This window comes from Notolepis coatsorum (genome assembly GCF_963971535.1).
Source record: "Notolepis coatsorum genome assembly, chromosome: 11".
Classification (NCBI taxonomy): Eukaryota; Metazoa; Chordata; class Actinopteri; order Aulopiformes; family Paralepididae; genus Notolepis; species Notolepis coatsorum.
In genome coordinates this window covers 91,122,751-91,144,510 of record NC_140175.1, presented here as the reverse complement: position 1 = coordinate 91,144,510, position 21,760 = coordinate 91,122,751, and the positions used below count along the sequence as shown (strand labels likewise).

Below are 21,760 nucleotides of genomic sequence, written 5' to 3'. Positions count from 1 at the left end.
TGATTGTGTTGAGATAGATGCCTTGTGGTCCCGCCTGCTGCAGGAAGCAGCCCTTCAGAAAGACGATATGGAGGGTAACACGCCGTGCTGGAGCTGTTTAAGTTCACCACTTTGGGTGCGAGTTAACCCATTTCACTACCACACTGCAGAAGGTTAACCCTTTCACTACCCCACTACAGACGGTCTGTAGTGTGGTAGTGAAAGGGTTAACCTTCTGCAGTGCAGTTGTGAAAGGGTTGACCCTTTGTCGTGTGGCAGTGAGAGGGTTAACCTTCTGTATTGTTGTCGCAGTGAACGTTTTTTTTAACCCTTTGGTAGTGTGGTAGTGAACGGGTTAATAGCAATACTGTAACACGCCTTCGACGCAGTGGGCGTTTAAAGATAAGATAGCTAGGCCTTGAAAAGTGCGACACTTGTTAATAAATCAAGGATTCAGAATTAAACTCGTTCAGATACAATTCCTTATTGGCTATAATTATTGTAACGTAAAATATACTAATATAACCATATTCAGATCTAATTTATTGCCTATATTTATGTCTTTCTACTATGACCCTGCGCATACCTGTACCTCCCCTCCCCCCTCCCATGTTCCAATGAAGAATTAACCCCAAGTGGATCAATAAAAGGAATATCTTATCTTATCCTCATTATCTGACAAAATTCAATGTCTATCCCTAACACTGCGACACTGCGAGCATAATCGCACCACGCTGTTTGCCTACAAGACGGCCGTGTAGTCATGCGAGGAACACTTTGAACGAGGATGCGTATAGAGCCACTGAGAAGATAAAGAGGTGTACGTAGAGACTGTGTAAATGTGTTCTGTGGTGAAGTGTGTGCCAGGACGTCTGTTGACATGCCTAACGGACAAGATCCTGATGGAGCAGGATCAACAGCGAGCACGTTGTTTGCTCTCGTTACAGAACTCTCGAGTTGATGCCTCTAATTATGCTAGATAGATGGGTTTATGTTAGCTCCGCTGGCTCTGTGCAAACACTGACTGAACCCACTTCAAACTCAGTGAGAACAAGCCAGACAATTCTGAACGCTCAACGTTTGGAAGATGTACGGCTGGTGCCCCCCCCCCCCCCCCCCCCCATACAAGATTAAGGCTTTGTCTACGCCTGGGAAACCTGTCGGTGATGTTTTATTATGATCAACTTCATGTAACGTAACATACGGTTATTATTCCAAGCACTGCCTCAAGGAACTTGCACGCTCATAAAACGTACTGTATAGGCCTGCAGATGCCGGGAGTAATTAGGCCTATATACCTATTTGCGTTTGAACAGGATTTTGCATTGTGCTTATAACCTATAGGCCCACTTAAAGGGATAGTTCTGTTGAAATAGCAATCCTATTTCTTACTTAACCCTTTCACTACCACACTACAGAAGGCTATAATAACCCATGTCACTACCACACTACAGACGGTTAACCTTCTAACATAGTGTGGTAGTGAAAGGGTTAACCATTTTGTCACGTGGCAGTGAAAGGGTTACCCTTCTGTATTGTCGCATTGAAAGGGTTAACCCTTTGGTATAGTGTGGTAGTGGAAGGGTTAACAATGAGGATGTTTGCTGACAAGAGTCCTTTCTCAGCACAATCCATGCTGTTCCTCATACGAGCTCGGGCATAGTTTGCCACAAACCAATGCAAATTCAATGGGGTCGCACTCCTGTCTGCACTAAGCTGACTGGGCCTCACTGGTATTGACTCGATGTGCACTGTGGAGTGGAGTCCAGCTAACTAGCCGGAGCTAGTGTGAGGAACTAGGAGCGACAGCATGGATTGTGCTGAGAAAGGACTCTACCAAGTCCACATCATCATTGGTGAGTAGCAAATAGATTCAAGATTCAAGATTCAAGAGATTTATTGGTCACATACTGTACATACACGAGACATGTAGTGAAATGAAGGTGGCCATGCCCGCCTTGATTGTGCAAAAATACAATAATAAAATAGAATAGATAATAAAATAGACATCATAAAAAGTACTAAGATAAAATACAATACAATGCTAAGCTTAAGAATAAAGGTACTATATACGATAATATACAGTTGTGTTTATTAAAGTGACCTTTTTTGTAGTATGTTTGTGTGTGAGAGTGCAAGTGAGGACGTGTGGTGTCTGTCTGTCTGTCTGTCTGTCTGTCTGTCTGTCTGTCTGTGTGTGTGTGTGTGTGTGTGTGTGTGTGTGTGTGTGTGTGTGTGTGTGTGTGTGTGTGTGTGTGTGTGTGTGTGTGTCTGTGTGTGTGTGTGTCTGTCTGTCTGTCTGTCTGTCTGTCTGTCTGTCTGTCTGTCTGTCTGTTTGTCTGTCTGTCTGTCTGTCTGTCTGTCTGTCTGTCTGTCTGTCTGTCTGTCTGTGTGTGTGGAGAGATCAGTGTTCAGTGTTCTGATGGCCTCGGGAGGAAGCTGAGTCTGAGTCTCTCTGTTCTTGCTGCATGTACAGAGTATGCAGAGGTGCTTGCCTGATCGCAGCAGCTTGAACAGGCTATTGTCAGGGTCCACCCCAACAATAGCCTGTTGGGCTATTTTAATAGGGCTTGGGTTCCAAAAAAATCAAAACCATCCCTTTAACCATGGTGATTGTATTGAGATTAGGGATGCTCGATATTGGCTTTTTTACCGATACCGATATTCCGATATTGTCCAACTCTCAATTTCCGATACCGATATCAACCGATATCAACCGATACCGATATATGCAGGGTTTCCCACCCCAAAAAACTGAATAATTTCAGGTAACTAATAATTTCACTGGATATATATATAACAAATATTGTTATTGTTTTTTTCTTTTTTTAAACCGATACCGATATTTTCCGATCTCACATTTTACTGCCGATATCGGCCGATAATATCGGTCGGCCGATAATATCGGACATCCCTAATTGAGATCATAGATAGGCTATACATATAGGCCTAATTGCTATCGGTTCTGGCTGCAATAATAAATATATTATTCATGCACAAAAAAAGACCAATCATATATCAACAGGCCTGTCAAATAAAACCGTCAAGGTTTTGACTCTGAAACTGAAAGTTCCTTCTTCTTTTGCTGCATTTAAAAAGTAAGTCTCCGACCACTGTGTGTTGACTTGTAAGTAACTGTCTTAGCTGGTTTTGTTTTTTTATTGTTTAATGCTGATAAACTGTGTCTTTGTTTTGTAAGTTCGTCATCTCTGTGAATGAGGGTATAACCTCTGTGTCTTACGAAACCACTCTCCACTCTCAAAGAGCGTCTACGGGAGACTGCAATTCAAAACTGGCCCCTGTAAATGTACAGTAAATGTCCTAACCCAATAATACACGAGACCCTCTTCTTGGGACCAAGTAAGGTTGTGTCAATATTCCAATGTGCAGTTTTGCTTGCACAGTTGTACAGTTTCCCCCACCCCACCTACCCAACCCCCCCCCCCCCCCCACCTACCAAACCTCCTCCAATGTACAGTTTCTACGTCAAATTATACTCTCTTTTTTAGACTCTTTTTGTATCACAAACAGTACTGTATTTGTAGATCTGGTATGTCATAAATGTATAGATGTAGCAGTACTGTCTATCTGTATGTGTGTATGTCATGTTATGATGAATTGAAAATGGGGGACCCTGATGTAAACAAGACGAAAGTTTTTCTCTGGTCTGCATCCTCTTAACAATTGTGGGTATTGCACTGTACTGTATTGTACCCATTCTGCAATCTAATAAAGTTTTCAATCACGAGTTGAAATAAAGGTTTGAAATCAAATGAAAACAACCGCAAAAGGTTAATTATTATCTCAAGTAATTCCAGGAGCTTAATTGGAGACACTAATGCACTGGTCTAACAGGCCTATTAAGTCATTAACCTGCCTTATATAATGAGGTAAGTCTTTGCAAGGCAGGTTTGCTCTCATACCAGCCTACATCTATCACACTTCACATTTTGACATGCATAAAGCAGCAGCGAGGATAGACGCTGTTGCTAAGTATGAATACAAACAAACAGTCTCTCTTTCTCTCTCTCTCTGTCGCTCACCTCTCCCCTTCCTTTTTTCACTCCTCCTCCTCCTCCTCCCTCCCTCCCTCCTCTCCCTCCCTATGTAGTGCTTGTAGTGCTTGTTGCCGGGGCAACGCGGGAAGGCGTGTCCACCGGGCTCCAGGTCTCCACCGGGCGTTGATTTTAAAGCGGGATTCCGCTCCACGCGTCTCGTCAGCTCAGTCTTCAGCCGGTCCCTGCATGGCGTGGCAGCGGCGCAGCTAGGCGGACCAGGGAATCCCCTCGTCCCTCCTGAACCATTTGCATCCACAACATTAACCCGAGCAAGCGCGGCGTGTGTGTGTGCGTGTGTGTGTGTGTCTAGCTCTTCCAACCCGGCGCGCCCTGCTTCAACAGCAGCATGGCTCCTTGGACCAAACTATAGCGCACAGACAGCAGCAGCGCGGACTACTAACCTGCAGGGATTTAATAGATCTAATAGATCTAAGCCAATGCAGACAACGCCGGCCGCGTTTGACTGAAGAACAGATATACATCCAAAAGGACACCACAGACATATTTTAATTGATGAGGTGACTGACACAATTGGTTTCTATTCCTGAACGTTTGCCTCTTGGATTCTAACACTCATTCATTTGAGGACAATATTAATACCACACGGAGTTGCGGTATTTTTTTTTTGTTAAATTTCAGGCAACCACCAAGTGACTTCGATATGGCATTAAGTGGGACGCTTCTGCCGTCCATATCCACGTTTGCCAGCGGCCCGACTGTCAAGAGTAAATCCATGGGACCTGCCAATGTAGTGAGTATATTATATACTAGCCCACGATCACAATTATTATATAGGCCTGTTTCACCTCAAATAGACACGGGCGTATTTCAATAGACTATCGTATTGCAGTGGGTTTTTATTCATTTTCTCAACTTCTTAACGTTTCTGGGGTTATTATGTCCAGGACCAGGTCTGTGTTATTATGGTACAGCCAGTGTCGCACTTGGGGCGTGCTGCACCAGCCAGCCACTGTAGATCCTTCAGCAGCGGAGTCGGTGTGAGTGGATCAGAAGCGCACATGGGCTGTTATTACGCAGCAGAAGCCTTCTGCATACAGGCGACCAACTCCTCTAGAACAACAACCTGCTGTCAAATCGGACTGAGTTCCTGAATTTAATAATTATGAAATGCTATTATTTCTAAGCAGCATCCTGTGCCGTTCGTAGAGAGAAGGACAGGCGTCCTGGTGTTATTTTACATAATACTGATCAATAATATACATACTAATACTCGTAAGGCTGTCCCCATGCCGTTCCTGCAGTGTTCACCATTATCATTTCCATAACATGTATGTTGTTACCATTATCATTTCTGTAACAGCAAATTTATACTTGATAATATAGCCCACTGAATAATCCTTATTCATAGCCATGTAATGTTGTTTCCTATACAAGGACACTTGTCCACAAATCATCACAGAGCCAAATCGTTTGTCAATCTGAATGCCTCCATTTGCTGTTAATTTTTCTTACACGTTGAATGTCCTAAAATAGTATCATCAAATTAAGTTATCTGTCCAAAACAGTTCACATAACAGACATAATGTGTGTGTGTGTGTGTGTGTGTGTGTGTGTTTACGTATTTACTACAATACCTTTTAGAGTTGACGTTTGTTGTTTGTAAGTTCTTGTTGTTAGTGTATATATTTCTTCAATCCAATAACATTCCACCAGCATATATATATTAGTGTATATTCATGTAGTTATGCGAGTTGCTAACGTCCATGTGGCTTCTTGTCTCCAGAGGTGGAAGGAGGAGCTGGCTCACCTCAAGAGACACAGCGTGACGACAGGGAGCAGCTGTTCGGACTCCGACCTCCCTGCTGCCGCCACCGGCATGACCAAAAAAGAACCAGAACTGGACCTGGACTTACTGGACTACGACTTCATCCTATCCAACAGCATGCTCCAACAACAACAACAACAACAGCAACAACAACAGCAGCAACAGCAGCAGCAGCAACAGGAGGCGATGGCGGGCAGCTCAGCCCAGGCCCTGTCTCCGTCTGCCGGCTCCTACTCCGCGTCCTTCTCCCTCCCCTCCCCGCAGAGCGCCGCCAGCGAGCTCCTCTACACCATCCCGGACATCAGCGACGTCTCCCCCTCCGGAGGCTTCGTGGCCGAGCTGATGAGGCCCGAGCTGGACCCGGCGTACCTCCACCCCACCAGCCTCCACGGCAAGTTTGTGGTGAAGACCACGATGGACATGGGGGACTACAGCCAGGTGGTGAGAGTGAGCAAGGCCTGCGTGAGCGCCGCCCAGGACCCCGCATCCTCCTCCTCATCGTCCTCCTCCTCCTCCTCCTCGCTGCCGTTCCCATGCCACCGGATAAAGCAGGAGAACTGTGACATCTCGTGCTCCATGGACCTGCACTCGGGCGGGGTCAACTCCCGGGGCCGAGGGGGCCAACAGAGACCCGGTCACCTGGACCCCCACAGCTTCCCCGGGGCGGGGCGCCCCATGGCGGGTGGCAGACTGTCCTCGTCTTCTTCTTCCCTGTCCCCGGACCACCCTCTGGGCAGGGAGCACCAAGTCCTGGGTCATCCGCACCCTCAGCTCTCTCTACCTCCCCAGGGATACCACCACAGCGCCCCGCAAGGCTATTCCCCCTTTCCTCAGCCGCCCTCCATGCAGTACCAAGGTCAGCGCCAGTCTTACATGCTTCAACTACTACAGACCAAATGATTATTAAAGTTATTATAATCTGTAATGCCGTCAAACAGCGACCTCTAGGCAAAATAATTCTTTTTTTGGTATTTATTTTTATTGATCTTTTTGGTCTGATGTGTGGTTTGGAGTTTAGTATTTTGTTGTACTGTGAATGTTCTGCCTGAGGCCAGCAGTACCCCCTTCCCTATACCCACTGAAATACAACCAACGCATCAGACACAAAACAAAAACTGTAAACAAAGTGCAGTACCATGTTGTCATCTATTGCCTAGAGGCCACTGTTGTTGGCGACATTATAGCGATTCTACCTTTACGTCTTAAGTCGAGTATAACACTTTATCCTTCACGGTTTTAGAAAGGCAAGGACTGTTGTAGATTGAATAGCAATCTCACTTAGCTACTAAATGTGCACATCCGTCCTAGGTAATGACTATGCTACTGCAAGACCGTTTGTATACCTTACAAAGTTAAATAAGAATTATGTTTCATGTATATAAAGGATTAGTGACACTTTTTTATATTGATTTTTCAAATCAATATAAAAGAAAACCCAGAGCTCCCTTCAGCAGATATATGACGTAGTCTGTCACAGAATAATTATGTAAGATAAGTATTTATTACTTATCACACTATGGAATGTCCACGTATGTGTTCGCTTATTTGACACAGATAGAACGTTAAACCTGCGATGCTAACCTCCGACCTCTTGACCCCCTGTGACCCTGCAGAGCTCATGACGTCCAGCGGGGACTGCCTGCCGGAGGAGCCGAAGCCCAAGCGCGGCCGGCGCTCCTGGCCCAGGAAGAGGATCGCCACGCACACGTGCGACTACGTCGGCTGCGGCAAAACCTACACCAAGAGCTCCCACCTCAAAGCACACCATCGCACGCATACAGGTGGGCTGTGTTTTTCTTTTGTGAGCGCGTGTGTGTGTGTGTGTCTCGTTTAAGATAACGCTAAAGGTGATTTATATATTTTATTAGGTCCAGGTTACAACACTATCCTCCCCTCTGGTCTCATCCTCTGCTTTTCATTAGTTTGCTTTTAAATTATATAACAATGTGACACACTGCACGCCCTTATCAGAGTTCCTGGCGGTAGATTTATCATGGGGCTCTTTTACATTGTGACCAAAAAGCATAACTTCTGGCCTGATTTATCTTTACTTGGGAGAGCGATTTACAATACCTCTCATGTTTGCATGAGGGATAGTAGTAGTCGACTCCGACCGTATAACAACCAGCTGTGTTACCGTCAACTACTGCACCCTGTGTTGCCTTGCAAGAACCTGTTGTTCTGCAAACACTGAATAAACCCCTCTGCAAGGGGGGGGGGATGGGAGATGGGAGAAGAGGGGGGCAGGTCATTTGGCAGGTGTGATGTACAGGTTGATACTGATCCCTGTTCAAATACAAACCATAGCCTGATTAGCTTACCCTTTATACAGCAGCTGCAGGACAGGATGGACCTCTTTTTCTACTGCAGGTTGGGCCATTCTTACCCCTGGGGCCAAACACTAACTGCACTTTGTTTTGGGTTCTGTTCTGTGTGTGTGTGTGTATCACAGGAGAGAAGCCTTATCACTGCGACTGGGAGGGCTGCGGCTGGAAGTTTGCCCGTTCGGACGAGCTGACGCGTCACTATAGGAAACACACAGGCCACCGGCCCTTCCAGTGCCCCAAATGTGACCGGGCGTTCTCGAGGTCGGACCACCTGGCGCTTCACATGAAGAGGCACCTATGAGACTGGACTTGACCGGACTGCCATGGCTCAAGCCAAAAAAAATACATCAAGAAAGAAAGAAAAAAATTTAAAAAAAAAAGCCAAAAAACTATTTTATCAAAAACCTGAACAAACTTGTGACTTCCATCTTTTTTTTTTGGAAAAAGCCATGCTTTGCCTTCAAGCCGTCGTCCAGCATCAAGACAAGCTGTGTTATTCACGGCAAGAAAAAGAGATAAGAAGAGGAGCGTTAACTCCATAAAGAGCCCAGATATTCCTCTAGAGACCCTTGGGTTTCAGGATGGCGTTTTGACCCGACACCCTCAGTCAAGGCGGTGAACCTTTTTCTTAAAGGGACCAAACTGGAATTTTATTTTTTCCCCCGGTCTTATTTAATCGACAAAACTTGGGAGGACCAGGTGCCAACTACGTACAGTATGACTGGAAATAATGTACTATCGTCAGGGAAACTAGGAGCGACAGACAAACATCTCCCAGAGGCCTTCTACCAGCAACAACACACACTGTTCAACATACTGTATTAATGAAATAAATACAAACTATATTTATATTATACATTAGTCTTTAAGCCATTAATTTCAGGTACAAATTTAATTTATATATGTTACAGGATGGTGCTCAGTGACTCTTAAGGAGTGTATTAAAGGAAAGGTACCAAAGATCAATAAGAAAATAGGAAATGGATGAGAGAAAAAATAGAAATATATATATATATATGAAAAGTGCCATATGGTTGTCTGTGAGTTTCTTGGAGACCTCTCCCCTCCACAATTTGACTTAAATCAGGTGAACACTTCGCTTCTCAATGGTGATGGCAATCTTCAATGCACTGTGGTCGCAAAGTGCAATAATTTATATGAGACGTTCATATTTTTTTATGAAATGAGTAACTCTGAACAAAGTTTTGTTTTGTTTATAGTCAAAAATATGTAATATAATCTTTTAAGTTTTGTACATTTGTAAATAAAAATGCTTTCTTAATGTTTTGTATTTCATGTATTTTCCAACATAATAAAATAAAATGTATTTGAAATGAGATATACAATTGCTATTTTGTACAGTCCATCTAGACATATGTATGCTTTCAGGATGTTTACCTGTGCAATGGTTTTAACAAGTACAGTAAATACATTTTATCATAAAAACATACAGCACCGTTCATGTCCGATGCATATTGCAGATTCTGGTTGCACTCAAGTAAAAAAAGAAATACATAAATAATAGATGAGAGCAAGAGGAACCATATCAAGATATAACATCCAACAAGATTGTTGTGCTACTTTAAATTTGTTTTTGCAGTGCATCATTTTAGTTTCTTCCAAGTTAAAATTCTGAAATACACGAATGTACTACTTCTCATAGTTGTGAAAGAAGCTTCATCCTGATTTCATGAGCGCTTTACGTCTACGATATCCCTGGAACAGTGAGTTTGTGGTTAATTGTAAGCTCTCCATGACTCCATGACTGCCAATGGATAAGCACATTTAAAATGCAACAATAGCTCACAGCAGGCTCACACACAATACCCCCTCCCCCTGATAATAGTGAGATGGCCGCGGGCGAACTGAGACAATGTTACCGCTAAAAAGATGTTCAAAAAAAAAGGGATTCCACTTCTACAATGTCCTGTTTCCATGGGGCTCCCTTTCCAACTGTCAGTGAGAAGAATGGACGAGGAAAGCCAAGCTATTGGCTGACATTCAATGGTGACACCAAATCTTATTTCAACTCTGAACCCTGTATAGGTCTGATGTAGCTATCAGGTGCACACTTTGAATACAGTCCCACAAGATGCTACAGGGAGATAGTATCTGACTATGTTTCTGCTACAGGGGATGTGTTTCTTGTGATTGTAATAAACAAACTGTAAATCACTCTTAACTGAATAAAGTACTGTAATATATGCACTATTGGACATCTACTAATGATCTGTTATTGTTACCAAACAACATTAAGAACTATTTCCACAAACATCCTACCATCTGTTTTCAATGGTGCCGAATTAATCAAAACCAGACAGAACATTTCTGGAATTCACTATTGAGTTACAGGATGTCCAAATGGCAAACAACCTCATAGTGATTGGATTGAAACAAGACTTAATTTAAGGCTCATTAATCATAAGATAAGTCAAACAATCTATGCAGCAATAAATCACAAATGTTTAATTTATTTTATTTGCATCGCATAGAACTGTTATTCTTTCAGTGATGAAAAACAAACCGAAAGGAAAGTCTTGAGTCTATGGTAGCGGCGCCCTATACTGGACCCTCATCTCTACACCTGATCATGAAATTAAGGACCTCTTTAGGTTTGGAGGAGACTTATGTTGTGGTCTATGCTGCCCCCTGTAGGTATGTATTGTAAACTGCACCTTGCATGATGTCACATTCGCCCCTCACACCGCAATAGCTCCACTTTCTGTGACACAGGTGGACAAGAAAAAGCTGCATTAACCCTTTGTGTGGCGTTCGCATTTTTGTTACTCGCCCAATGTTCGCCGGTCTGATGGACCCACATTAGGATTTCGAAACAATAAAGCCATGTAAAAATACTCTCAAGAGATGTTAACTTGATATCAATTACAAGCAATCTAGATAGATCACATTTATTAATAAAAGTGCAATTTGTTTAGAGAAAAGTGATTTTTAAAATTAAATCAATTATAATCCAGACATAAATGGAATGAATCACGTTTATCTTGAACAATATAAATGAAACAAGGTGGAGGCAGACAGTGAAGAGACACTGGACCTTTTTGTTATATTATCATTTACTCATTTTCACCTACAATTTCTACACTTTACAACACAAATGTCATAAATGTGTAGGCAGGGTGCACACAATGTAATGTGTTCTTTTATTATATGTTCTTCACAGAAAATAGGCCATGGCCAATGCGTCCCAGGTTAAAAAGAATAATTGTATAATTTCTCTTGTAAACATTGAAAAGGGGTTCCGCAAACCCCAACGCCACACAAGGGTGAAGCTTAAATGAGAAAAAGCATTCAGATTGTGCAGCCGCCGCTGAAACACACATTTCCGTCTGTCACAGAAGTCTGAGTCACGGTTAAGATTCGACCTGCAGCGGTCTCCTCAGCACACAGGTAAACACAGTAGAAATGGTGTGGACACCATTTGTTACCTTGAAAAGGTTAATTTCTCTGTAAAAACGACAGTAGGTCAAGAGTTGATCGTATAGATCAGGGGTCAGCAACCTTTTTGACATGGAGTGCCTGTTTGAAATATAGTTGTAACTAGTGTGCCTCAACAATATTCCATGCATCGTAATTTTTTCCCCCTCATAATCAGGTATTTTTAATGATAATTTTTACATTATTACATCATTATTGTTATTATTATATTATTAACAATATTATTATGATGGTTGTATCAACCCTAAATCTGAGTTGGGGGGGGGGGGGAATGCAATGCAGACAAACAGCTGCATACAGTGCAACCATTTCACTCACATTTGCCCATTCATTTTTGGACACATCACACACCATCGGTTTGTGTACTGTACGTGTGCCGTCATAGCTCCACCTACAGGCCTAATGGAGAACACCAGGAGAACACCAGGATGTGAATGGAGGGTGAATGTGAGGTATATCGTGTAAATAAGTTTTGATTGATCGCAAGACTACACTGTAAAAAAAAATAATAATAAGTTACCAGAACTTAAAAATATTGAGTTCAGTTACTGCGCATTAAGGTTTTCAGTTTTCAATCCATAATAAGTTAACAGAAAAATAAGTACACAACCACATTATTTCAACCTAATAAAACTATGTTTATTGTCATTGTTTTAAGAACACAAGTTGACTTGGTAATACTCACATTTTGAGTAAAAAAAATGGCTTTTAACATGTGCAATGTTCAATTAAATAGAAAAATAAATAATAAAATGTGTTGATTAATCCCACTGGTCACAATGGTGACCGTAATAATGTTTTTGTTATAAGGCTCTGCAAATGTTACTGAATGATGTAGCAATGTATTTCCAGCTAAATTGAAATAATAAACAAATAAAGGGTCTCAATTAAATATGTGGTAGTAAAAAGAACCTGTGGGAGGATTTCAACAAGATAAATGCGACAACAGTGCAAAATATTTCACTATAATATTTCAAAGCAAAAAAAAAAAATATATATATACTTTTTTTTTTACTGCTGCCCCCTGTGCCTATGCAAATACCCCCGCGTGCCTAGGGTTGCCTACCCCTGGTATAGATAGAGTATCCATGTGTACCTGCTTTCTGTCATCTTCTCAGGACAAACTTGTCATTTGCATGCAGAAATTCTTAACACATTCGGGGCCAACCACGGATATGTCCGTGGCAAGGTTGTTTTGGCTTTTATTCCATTTTAATATCCTACTCCGTGGCAAGGTTGTTTTGGCTTTTATGTAAGGGATAATGTATAGCTACGAGGTCATTGTCGCAAAATAATTGACAGTTTAAAATACCGAGCCGCCTCGGCGAGGTGTTTTAAACGTCAGTGAAGGTCAATTATTTTGCGACAATGATCGAGTATAGCTATACATTATCCCGCTTATTACATGGCTAACTTACTAACAATATACCTAATTCATTTTACATCGACTCGCAACACTGGTTCTGGCTCCGCTCGTCGCTCCGCCACCCGTCATCGCCGGCAGCTTCCCCGGCAGCAGAACACCGGCAGTGTCTGATTGCGGTGATGTCAGTGGGCTTGATTGCGAACAGCTGCGCACAGCGGTCATTATTGTCCCACAGCGGTCATTATTATCTGATAACTGACCTCTGACGCGCGCTATTGACCAATCACAAGCAAGCATTTCGGCGAATGTGAAAACGCCATGTAATAATCCATTTTAATATCCTACTCAATGTCACAGAGCGGCACTACAGATTTACCCTACTCTTAGAATTCGGAAAAGTGCATTACCGGCCAGATCCTCATAGGGGCGCTGTCTCGACAATGCAGTGTTCCCTGTTACAGACCGGTGTTTTATTTTTTTATGGATGGATTTTTCTGTTAGCCTATAGCTATGGTATGGATCTACCAGATGGCAATCGATAACTGGGAAATCCTTTTTGCAGTCCAACCGGCCACAGGTAAGAGATATTTGACGTCAATTACAGCCCAATCAGGCCTTGTTTTGATAGCCATCCACCCGATCAGCAAATTAGGCTACTGAGGCTAATGCCGTTATTGGTAATCAATAATCAGAAACGACGTCGGTCCCCCCCCCCCATGCATTCATGGTGGACCATGATACCGATCAAATGCATTTAGATTAGGGATGCTCGATATTGGCTTTTTTACCGATACCGATATTCCGATATTGTCCAACTCTTAATTTCCGATACCGATATATGCAGGGTTTCCCCCCCAAAAAAACGGAATAATTTCAGGTAACTAATAATTTCACTGGATGCAATATTGTTATTGTTTTTTTATTATTTTTTACCGATACTTTCCGATATCACATTTTACTGCCGATATCGGCCGATAATATCGGCCATCCCTAATTTAGATTTTTATCTCTAGCTTGTCTATGGCCAAAACACCATTCGATTTAACGTTATTAGCTTAGCGCCCAGTATCTCATGTTCCAAGAAATATCCCAGAACATTCTGCTATAACGTTCATATTCAAGACGCTATAAAATGGGAACGTATTGATGAAAAAATTATTTGTTATATTGAAGGGACGGTTTATAGTGTCAATTGACAATGAGAATGGACAGATAGCAATAATCTAAAGTATAGATTTAGCTCTACAAACAGCCTCATGCACAATGACTTATTATGATATGCTGGCCGTATAGAGTGGGGCCCGTCTAATCCCCGTGGTCGTCAATGTGTTAACACTTTGACTGCCATGAAACGTCTTTTGACGTCATTGCGGGCCATGCTCAAGTTGCCGGAGGACGCTGTACAGCGTCCTTATATCAATATTTCAAAAATCTGCGATCTGATTCATATGTCCCCTCCGCTGGCCTGAGATCCACCAGCAGGACCCACTGAGCTCTCTGGCGGTTCAGGAGCGCCATCTGGTGGCCGATCGGCGCAATCGCCAAACAGGATGTGCCATAGAGGTTGTGCTAGACGTCCGTAGTACTTCCGGGCGCTCGCTATAGGTCATGGGACTCTGGCTCGTCACGCTACACAGTGATCGATTGGCAATAACTCGATAAACAACATGATTTGGACGTATATACCATTATACAAGCTGGAGATGGACCGGGTAAAAATATATCCCATAATGATAAGATTTCTACTCTACGATGATCGCCCAACGGCGCGCGGAGACTGGGGTGAGTTTCAGCGTGTAACGTTACCGTCTTCGATACTAACAGCTATTATCAACATTTAACCCACATTAGATGATTGGTATAACGCTGCCCACGGAATTATAAACGCCCCCTGGCCCATCCGGTCAACATCAGATGACGTGTAGTAACTTCTAGAAGTACGTCTAGTTGGAATTTTTTTATATCGCGCTGATTGCCATCAAACTGTATTTCATCATCAATATAATGCATTTGGGGCTATATATCACGTTCTGGAGAAAGCTGCAGAAAGAGATGAAAACATACTTATACATTAGACCATACTTTACTATGAATATGTGAATGAAAAAGTTTAACGTTGCTACACAATGAACAATACATATAGGACTTTGAATGGGCCCTAATAATGGCAATGTAGCAATAGAATTTAAAAAGTTATAGCCCTGCAAAGAAGGGGACTTTCTCCATAGACAAATAGAGCCGGCAACCTATGGTATATCATGAATTTAACCCAAGGCAACCAAAGTGTTAATACATTTTTTTTTTACAAAAATAAAAGAAACCAAAATAAGTATCATTACACATGTTGCTTGTTTAAAAATCTTTTACTGTCATTTAAAACTGCAGTTATAACATCCTTGGATCCCCATTAGAGACAAAAAGATACAAAAAAAAATCAAACAGGAAAAATAGTATATGAATACCATAACAAACTTCCCAATCACATACACCGCCTAACTCACTCGTCTACATTGGGAAACCCCATTCTGCGTTCAACCATTTCAACCAGTATTCATCATCTCCACCAGGCTGCAGCCTGGAGATCACGTAATCGCTCCGGTGTATCGGTGTGTCCACAACCAAATCTCACAAACTAAAAAGGCCATTCGGTCATTTGTTGTGCACAATTATGACTCTACGAACTCTACGAACAAGCCAATGGAGTGGTAACACGCTTACAGGGGAGATGCGTGAGTGCCCATTGGGGATTATTTTTTATCTCCACCAGGTGGCAGCATAATACAACAAGTGATTTAGGGAAGAGCAGGACCTGAGGACAGTGTGGCCGTATCTCAGGAGATCGTGTTTTTGTCCCAGAACAACTTGTGGAGTGAGTTCGATATACGTGTCAAGCTAGCTGACGCTAGTAGTAATGTCACCAGGTAGGTTACATCTTAAATCTATTTGAATATGAACCTAGCTAACAGCAGTGACTTGTCTCCCTCTTTCGCAAGGGGATCAATAAAGGAATATATCATTTAATCTTAAGGTATGTTGCCTACAAATGACAATCAGTGAATATGAGGCTCATTGAATATCTGACTGGATATTTAATCTAGTTAAGACCCTGGAATGGGGGCATAGATTTTCCAATATTAAAATAGTTGTTCAATTATAAAATTCAAATCGTTTATGCAAATATAATTTAGTCTCAAAATATATTTCCCCTCGTTTTTACCCGCAACTACACGAGAGGGGACCCTATTAAATGTTACACCACTGAACGGCATGCTGGGTACAGCTCCATAGCTAGTTAACAGCTGGGAGAACATAAATGAAAGATGAAGAAAGAGACCGGAGATGTTTTTTTGTATTCAAATAGTTCCCAGTGGCTATTGAATAGTAATTTTGTGAGTTTTACTCATCCCTAGTTAAGACTAGATAATAGCAATTTTGCTGCTTCGCAACAAGGGAGGAGAAATGGGCAATTCTAAACATCCAGCGAAGGCCCTCCAATCGACTACAGGCACAGGAATGGGAATGTCGGCTTACCGCCTGGTGGAGATTTGCGCTCTACTGGGTGCACCTTTCTAGTAATCAATAGGATCATAACAATCATGTTGGTCTTAAGCTAAAGAATACATTAAGAGAAAGAAACTGGGAGCCCACAGGTGATTTCTGATGAACCAAGTATGTTTTACTTAAACCCCACCCCCCCCCATTTCAGACTGATCATAAAAACAACACACCAGCTGATAATGATCCAGTGTTACCAAGTGATGATGACTGAATGAATTATGTATTTGTAATAATAATAAAATAAAAGGAAACTTAGAAGGCCCAGTTGTTTATGCTTATATATGCAATATGGTCAATCAAAAAGCAGAGAGGAACAAGAACAAAAACAAACAAAAAAAAAAGAAAATAAAAATAAATTCAAAAGGACGAGAGCTCCTTTTTAATCATCATCAAAGTTCTGTTGTAAAAGGAAGTTTGCGGCCAAATTCTCATTCTTCTCACAAGCGAAGTAGGCTTGTATAACAAGTCCCTCCGGGAATCCTAGGGCTTTTAGCTGGAAATGGGAGAAATGGGAGGAACACCAGTAAGTAACAGTAAGCCAACATGACGGCAACACATCACAGACCTCAAGGCAAGGAGAGGTCTCCTTCGTTTGTTCATCAAGCCTAATATCTCAGACACCACTGATCTGATCTCGACAAAGTTGAGTCACCGGCAATTATGATATTACATCTACAGTTATCCTGGTGGCACCAACTTGCCTGTAGAACTTTCTTTATACACCGGATTAGATTTTCTGATATTTTGAAAGACTTAAAAATATATATTTGTACCATCAACATAGGGATGTACAACAATATCCGTCATTTTAAATTAACTGGATATTCTTAACAGTTAAATGTTTCATTTGATTTTGTATAGATTTTATAGTGTGATGAATGTTTAAACATATTAAATAAAGTGAACACATGAGATGGTAATAGGTGAATGAGCGAGGTCTACACCATTTCCTGCCAGTGCCAAGAAACAGTTGAGGTGAAAACAATGAGAAGCTCAGAGACGACCTGTTCTCAAGCCAACCTCACTCTGCACTGAGAAAGAGAGAGAGGAGCTGGGAGGAAGGTTTTTTTTAATCCACAGATGTTTTTGAAAACATAAGTGTTTTCTCCTAGTTTTTACCTCCCGTCCACTGAAACCGGAGCTTTTCGGAAACACTTTCCAGGGTGAAGGTTTTTCAGAAACTCTGTCTATGCCTGTATGTGTGGACGGGTGAAACGGAGCTAAAACTGAGCTTTTGGAAAACGTTAAAACATCATGACCAATGCCCCTGTCAGATTAAAAGAGTATTTTCTCTGCAATCAGGACCCTGGAGAGATCCCTGCAGCCTGCCATCAGGTCAGTGTTGTTGTGGACGGGATATTTTCGAAAACAGGGTACAGGGTATTTCTTTTTTAAATGGAGGGGTGAAAAATAGAAATACTGTGTACTGAGTTTCATTCAGTTATTTTTTTGCAAGGGTTGCTACTAATAGTAAGTAAATTACAGTTATCATGCAGGCACGCTGTATTTTTGTAGTTAGCCAACATTGTACATTAGCAAGCATTGTTGTGTGATGATGAGCAGTAATGTTAACTCATGGATGATCGCTGTGTGGAGCCTATGTTGTTGATGAGCAGTAATGTTAACTCATGGATGATCGTTGTGTTGTACAAATGTAGTCCGATAACATTAGATGGATTCATATTGTGTTGACAGAGCGAGATAATGAGGATGTGAAATGGGCAGATTGTGCTCAGCAGACTAATTGGAACCACTTTACGTAAAAAAGAAAAAAGCGATTCAACCGGTAAATGAGAGAAGATAACCTGCTAAAAAAATTATAATAATTATGCACATCCCTACGTCAACACCAAACTTAGAACTGAGATACAGTACACAAGCGTGGGGTGACAAATCTGAGTGTAACAACTTCAACCACAACATATTTTAGAATATATATCTTTTGACGGTGTATTATTATATATATTTCTTTAACGACCTAAATGTTTATTGTGAGCGATCTGTGGTGCTGAATTTCCCTTGGGAGTAATAAAGTAAAGTATATCACGCGACGGGGACATTTGACCGTTGCCTTGTTTTCATATTTTAACTTTCATAAATAGCATTTGGGCTGATTGTTCTCCTCACCCTCTCGATGGCCTCCTTCTCCTGGGGCGTGACCTGGATGTAGTTCATGTGACCTCCTGCGGTGGCGGCGTCGGTAGTTGCCAGCGGCCCTCCTCCTCCTCCTCCTCCTCCTCCGCCTCCTCCCCCCCCTCCTCCTCCTCCTCCTCCTCCTCCTCCCCCACCACCTCCACCTCCGCTGCCGCCTCCCCCTCCACCACCCACTTGCACCCCCTCTGGATTGGGCTCGTTCAGCATCTGGATGAACTGCTCCTGGTGGTTACTGATCTCCTACAGGAGAAGATACAAGGGTGGGATGGAGGGAGGAGAGAAGGTGGGAGGAGCAAATAATGAAGTGAGGATAGAGGGGAAGGTCAGGATAGGGTGAGAGGGAGGGAATGACGGTGAAGGCTCGTTCCGACCCGCCTCCGGCCAAATCTAGCATGCAGCCGGGCCAAGGCTGCACTCAATTAACTTCCAATGTAGAGGAGTGTATGCAGTAGAGGAGCGTATGCAGTAGAGGAGCGTATGCAGTACCTTGCGTGTACCTCGTGGCTGCATACACTCGCTCTACATAGGAAATGAGTTGAAAGCAGCCGCTCTGCTAGACTTGGCCGGATTGGTCTTCCTAACTTGACCGCACTCACCCCGAGCACCACCTTGCCGCTCTTCCCTGCACATTGCAGTCTGATCCGAGTCTCAATGCAAAATGTAGCTCATCCTTGGCGTTTAAGTGATACAATTCACCAACTTGGATATCTGCTCGATCTCATTGTATCAATCTTAATGCCTCTGAGCTGACTCTGAGCGATGGGGAACAGCTTAGGACTGACTACTGCCTGCAGGAGGTCGACTGGGCCCGAGGCACTGATCTCATCTCGATGCCGCACATGAAAAGAGCCCAGGGAGGAACTTGACAGCAATTTGGCAGGAGCGGAATGCTAAAGTTGGAGCCACAGCCAGCAGAGAAGCCGGTTTACTTTCGCTTTTAAACCAGCTGCAGCCTGAGAACTGGAGTGTGAGGGGATGTAACACTAAAGATGGCGGCAACGACAAAGAATTGCTGCAAAATAAACATACATCTGTTGTTTATATAAAAAATAAAAATGTTACTTATAACAATTTTGATAATTATCGATATCGAGAAATATGATAACATTATCATATCGTTACCGCGATATGATTTTTTGCCATATCGCCCAGCCCTAGGTCAAATATTTACACCCCTATTATTGACCTATAGTCCATTCATGCGTGTGAATCAGTTCCCCCAGCCACATTTGTGTATACATTCTTTCGGGGGAATTAACTGATCGAACATTTATCGAATCGAATCGTGGTCAAATGAAGAGATTTCATGATGCATTAAATCGTTGCCTGAAGAATCGTAATCGAATCGAAGTGGGGCAGGCATTCTTCTTTTCTGTGTGTGTGTTTGGAAAGACCAGATGAAGTCAGACAAGTATATTATATTGATAGTAAATGTATTGAGGATGGACAGATAATGTTTATATTTAAACATAAAAAATACAATACATAATAAATGTATTCATGATCATCATGCAACATAAAACAATTGTAGGAACGGTTTGGGAGAGGAAGGGGTTTTAGGTTGCTTGTTGTGAGTTCCAAAAAAAATTACTGAAAGTTTAAAGCTCAATATATCAAAACATGGCACTTTACAGTAGGGGTGTGACAATGCATCGATATGCATCGATCCTAAGGTGACGATTCAACTGCATCGATTTGAAAATTTAAGAAACGATTATTAAATTATTATTATTTTTTATTTATTTTAATGTAGATTTTTGTATTGACCTATAGTCCATTCATGCTTGAGTGAATCAGTTCCCCCAGCCACATTTGTGTATAATCTTTTTTGGGGGGAATTAACTGACTGAAATGTATCGAATCGTGGTCAAATGAAGATATTTCATGATGCATTGAATCGTTGCCTGAAGAATCGTAATCGAATCGTGGGGTTGAATCGTTACACCCCTACTTTACAGTGAACGGGTGGTCTATTTGTATTAAAAACAATAGATTGTTTTTCATTTAAATGTCTGGAAGAGCTCAAAAATAAAAATGTCAAATGATATTTCCGTTGCCTTTTTTGAGTTCATGATTGTGTTAAATGGGCATATAATATCATCTCATATTGATCGCAGGCACCTGAATTGAATCGTATCATATCGTGGCAGACTGTGATATCGGCAAATATCGTATCGTTGTCCAAAGAATCGATATCGTATCGTGATGAAACCTATCCAATACCTGCCTTTGGGTATGGGCCGATACCGAGTACCGATCAGATACCCATACCATTATCCGAAATTAAAAACTAACTAACTAACCTTACTGTCTAGCGGCTGCATTTACCGTTCGAAAGATCCATTTGTTGCCGTTCGAACGCCACCTCACTCAACCGAATCCGTGCCTCGGTTCTCGAGTTACATGACAATATATCAGACAAGCGTCTTTTTACGCACCGCTCGTCAGATGACCACCCCGGACTCCAGATGCTCCAGAACTGCCAATCATCCGCTGATGGCGAAAATGATTAGTCAGCGTTGTAGCCAGCGCGTGTACCTTTCCAACAATACCCCACGTGGGGGGGTGCGAATAAGGGAACTAGGTGAACGTTGACGAGCAAAAGCGGGGAAGTGAATCAGACTTCAGAACACATGGCGGTGGATAAGGAAATGGATTTTGGAAAGCTTTTTTTTTTTTATTTTTTTTTTTGGTTTTACTCTGACGTCTCTCAAAAAAACAATTTCTGAACGGATGTTCATCAAATTTGGACCGGTACTACATAAGACTTCAGGCTATGGAACCACAGTGTTTTCCTTATGCTTGTTTATACCTCTATGCTGGAATATTGGGATATGGAATCTTGCAACCACTACAGGAAAATATGAGTACACAAGTTCAAGTCCAACTCAAGTTCAGACCTCTGTTACTCTATTTCATTAGCACTAAAAGTGATTTACCTTTTTTGCATTAGTAACTTCAGAATGTTATCTTTCAAAAGACACCAGGCTCATGCATGTGCTATAAGTATAGAGTATAAAGCTAAGCTTTGCAAAAAAAGTATGCAGTCCTCGAGTTCAAATAAAAAATGGGTGCG

At 42.1% G+C, this 21,760-nt stretch overlaps 2 protein-coding genes across 2 annotated transcripts in view; one reads left to right on the top strand and one right to left on the bottom strand.

Annotated features, from left to right (window-relative positions):
* Positions 1 to 4,206: 4,206 nt before the first annotated feature.
* Positions 4,207 to 10,280, top strand: klf4 (Kruppel like factor 4). The gene is made up of 5 exons (XM_084324740.1): positions 4,207 to 4,555; positions 4,677 to 4,788; positions 5,782 to 6,679; positions 7,437 to 7,604; positions 8,276 to 10,280. Exons 1-5 carry the CDS (start codon positions 4,551 to 4,553, stop codon positions 8,449 to 8,451), a joined length of 1,359 nt encoding a protein of 452 aa, XP_084180866.1. The 5' UTR covers positions 4,207 to 4,550; the 3' UTR covers positions 8,452 to 10,280.
* Positions 10,281 to 15,316: 5,036 nt separating this feature from the next.
* The window catches only part of rad23b (RAD23 homolog B, nucleotide excision repair protein), a 37,957-nt gene continuing 31,513 nt past the window's right edge, over positions 15,317 to 21,760 (bottom strand). The window contains exons 9-10 of the mRNA XM_084323995.1: positions 18,658 to 18,924; positions 15,317 to 17,023 (exon numbers count right to left, since the gene is read on the bottom strand). Of these exons, the coding sequence (XP_084180121.1) occupies positions 16,910 to 17,023; positions 18,658 to 18,924 (381 nt within the window). The 3' untranslated portion in view covers positions 15,317 to 16,909. The remainder of the gene's footprint in view (positions 17,024 to 18,657; positions 18,925 to 21,760) is intronic.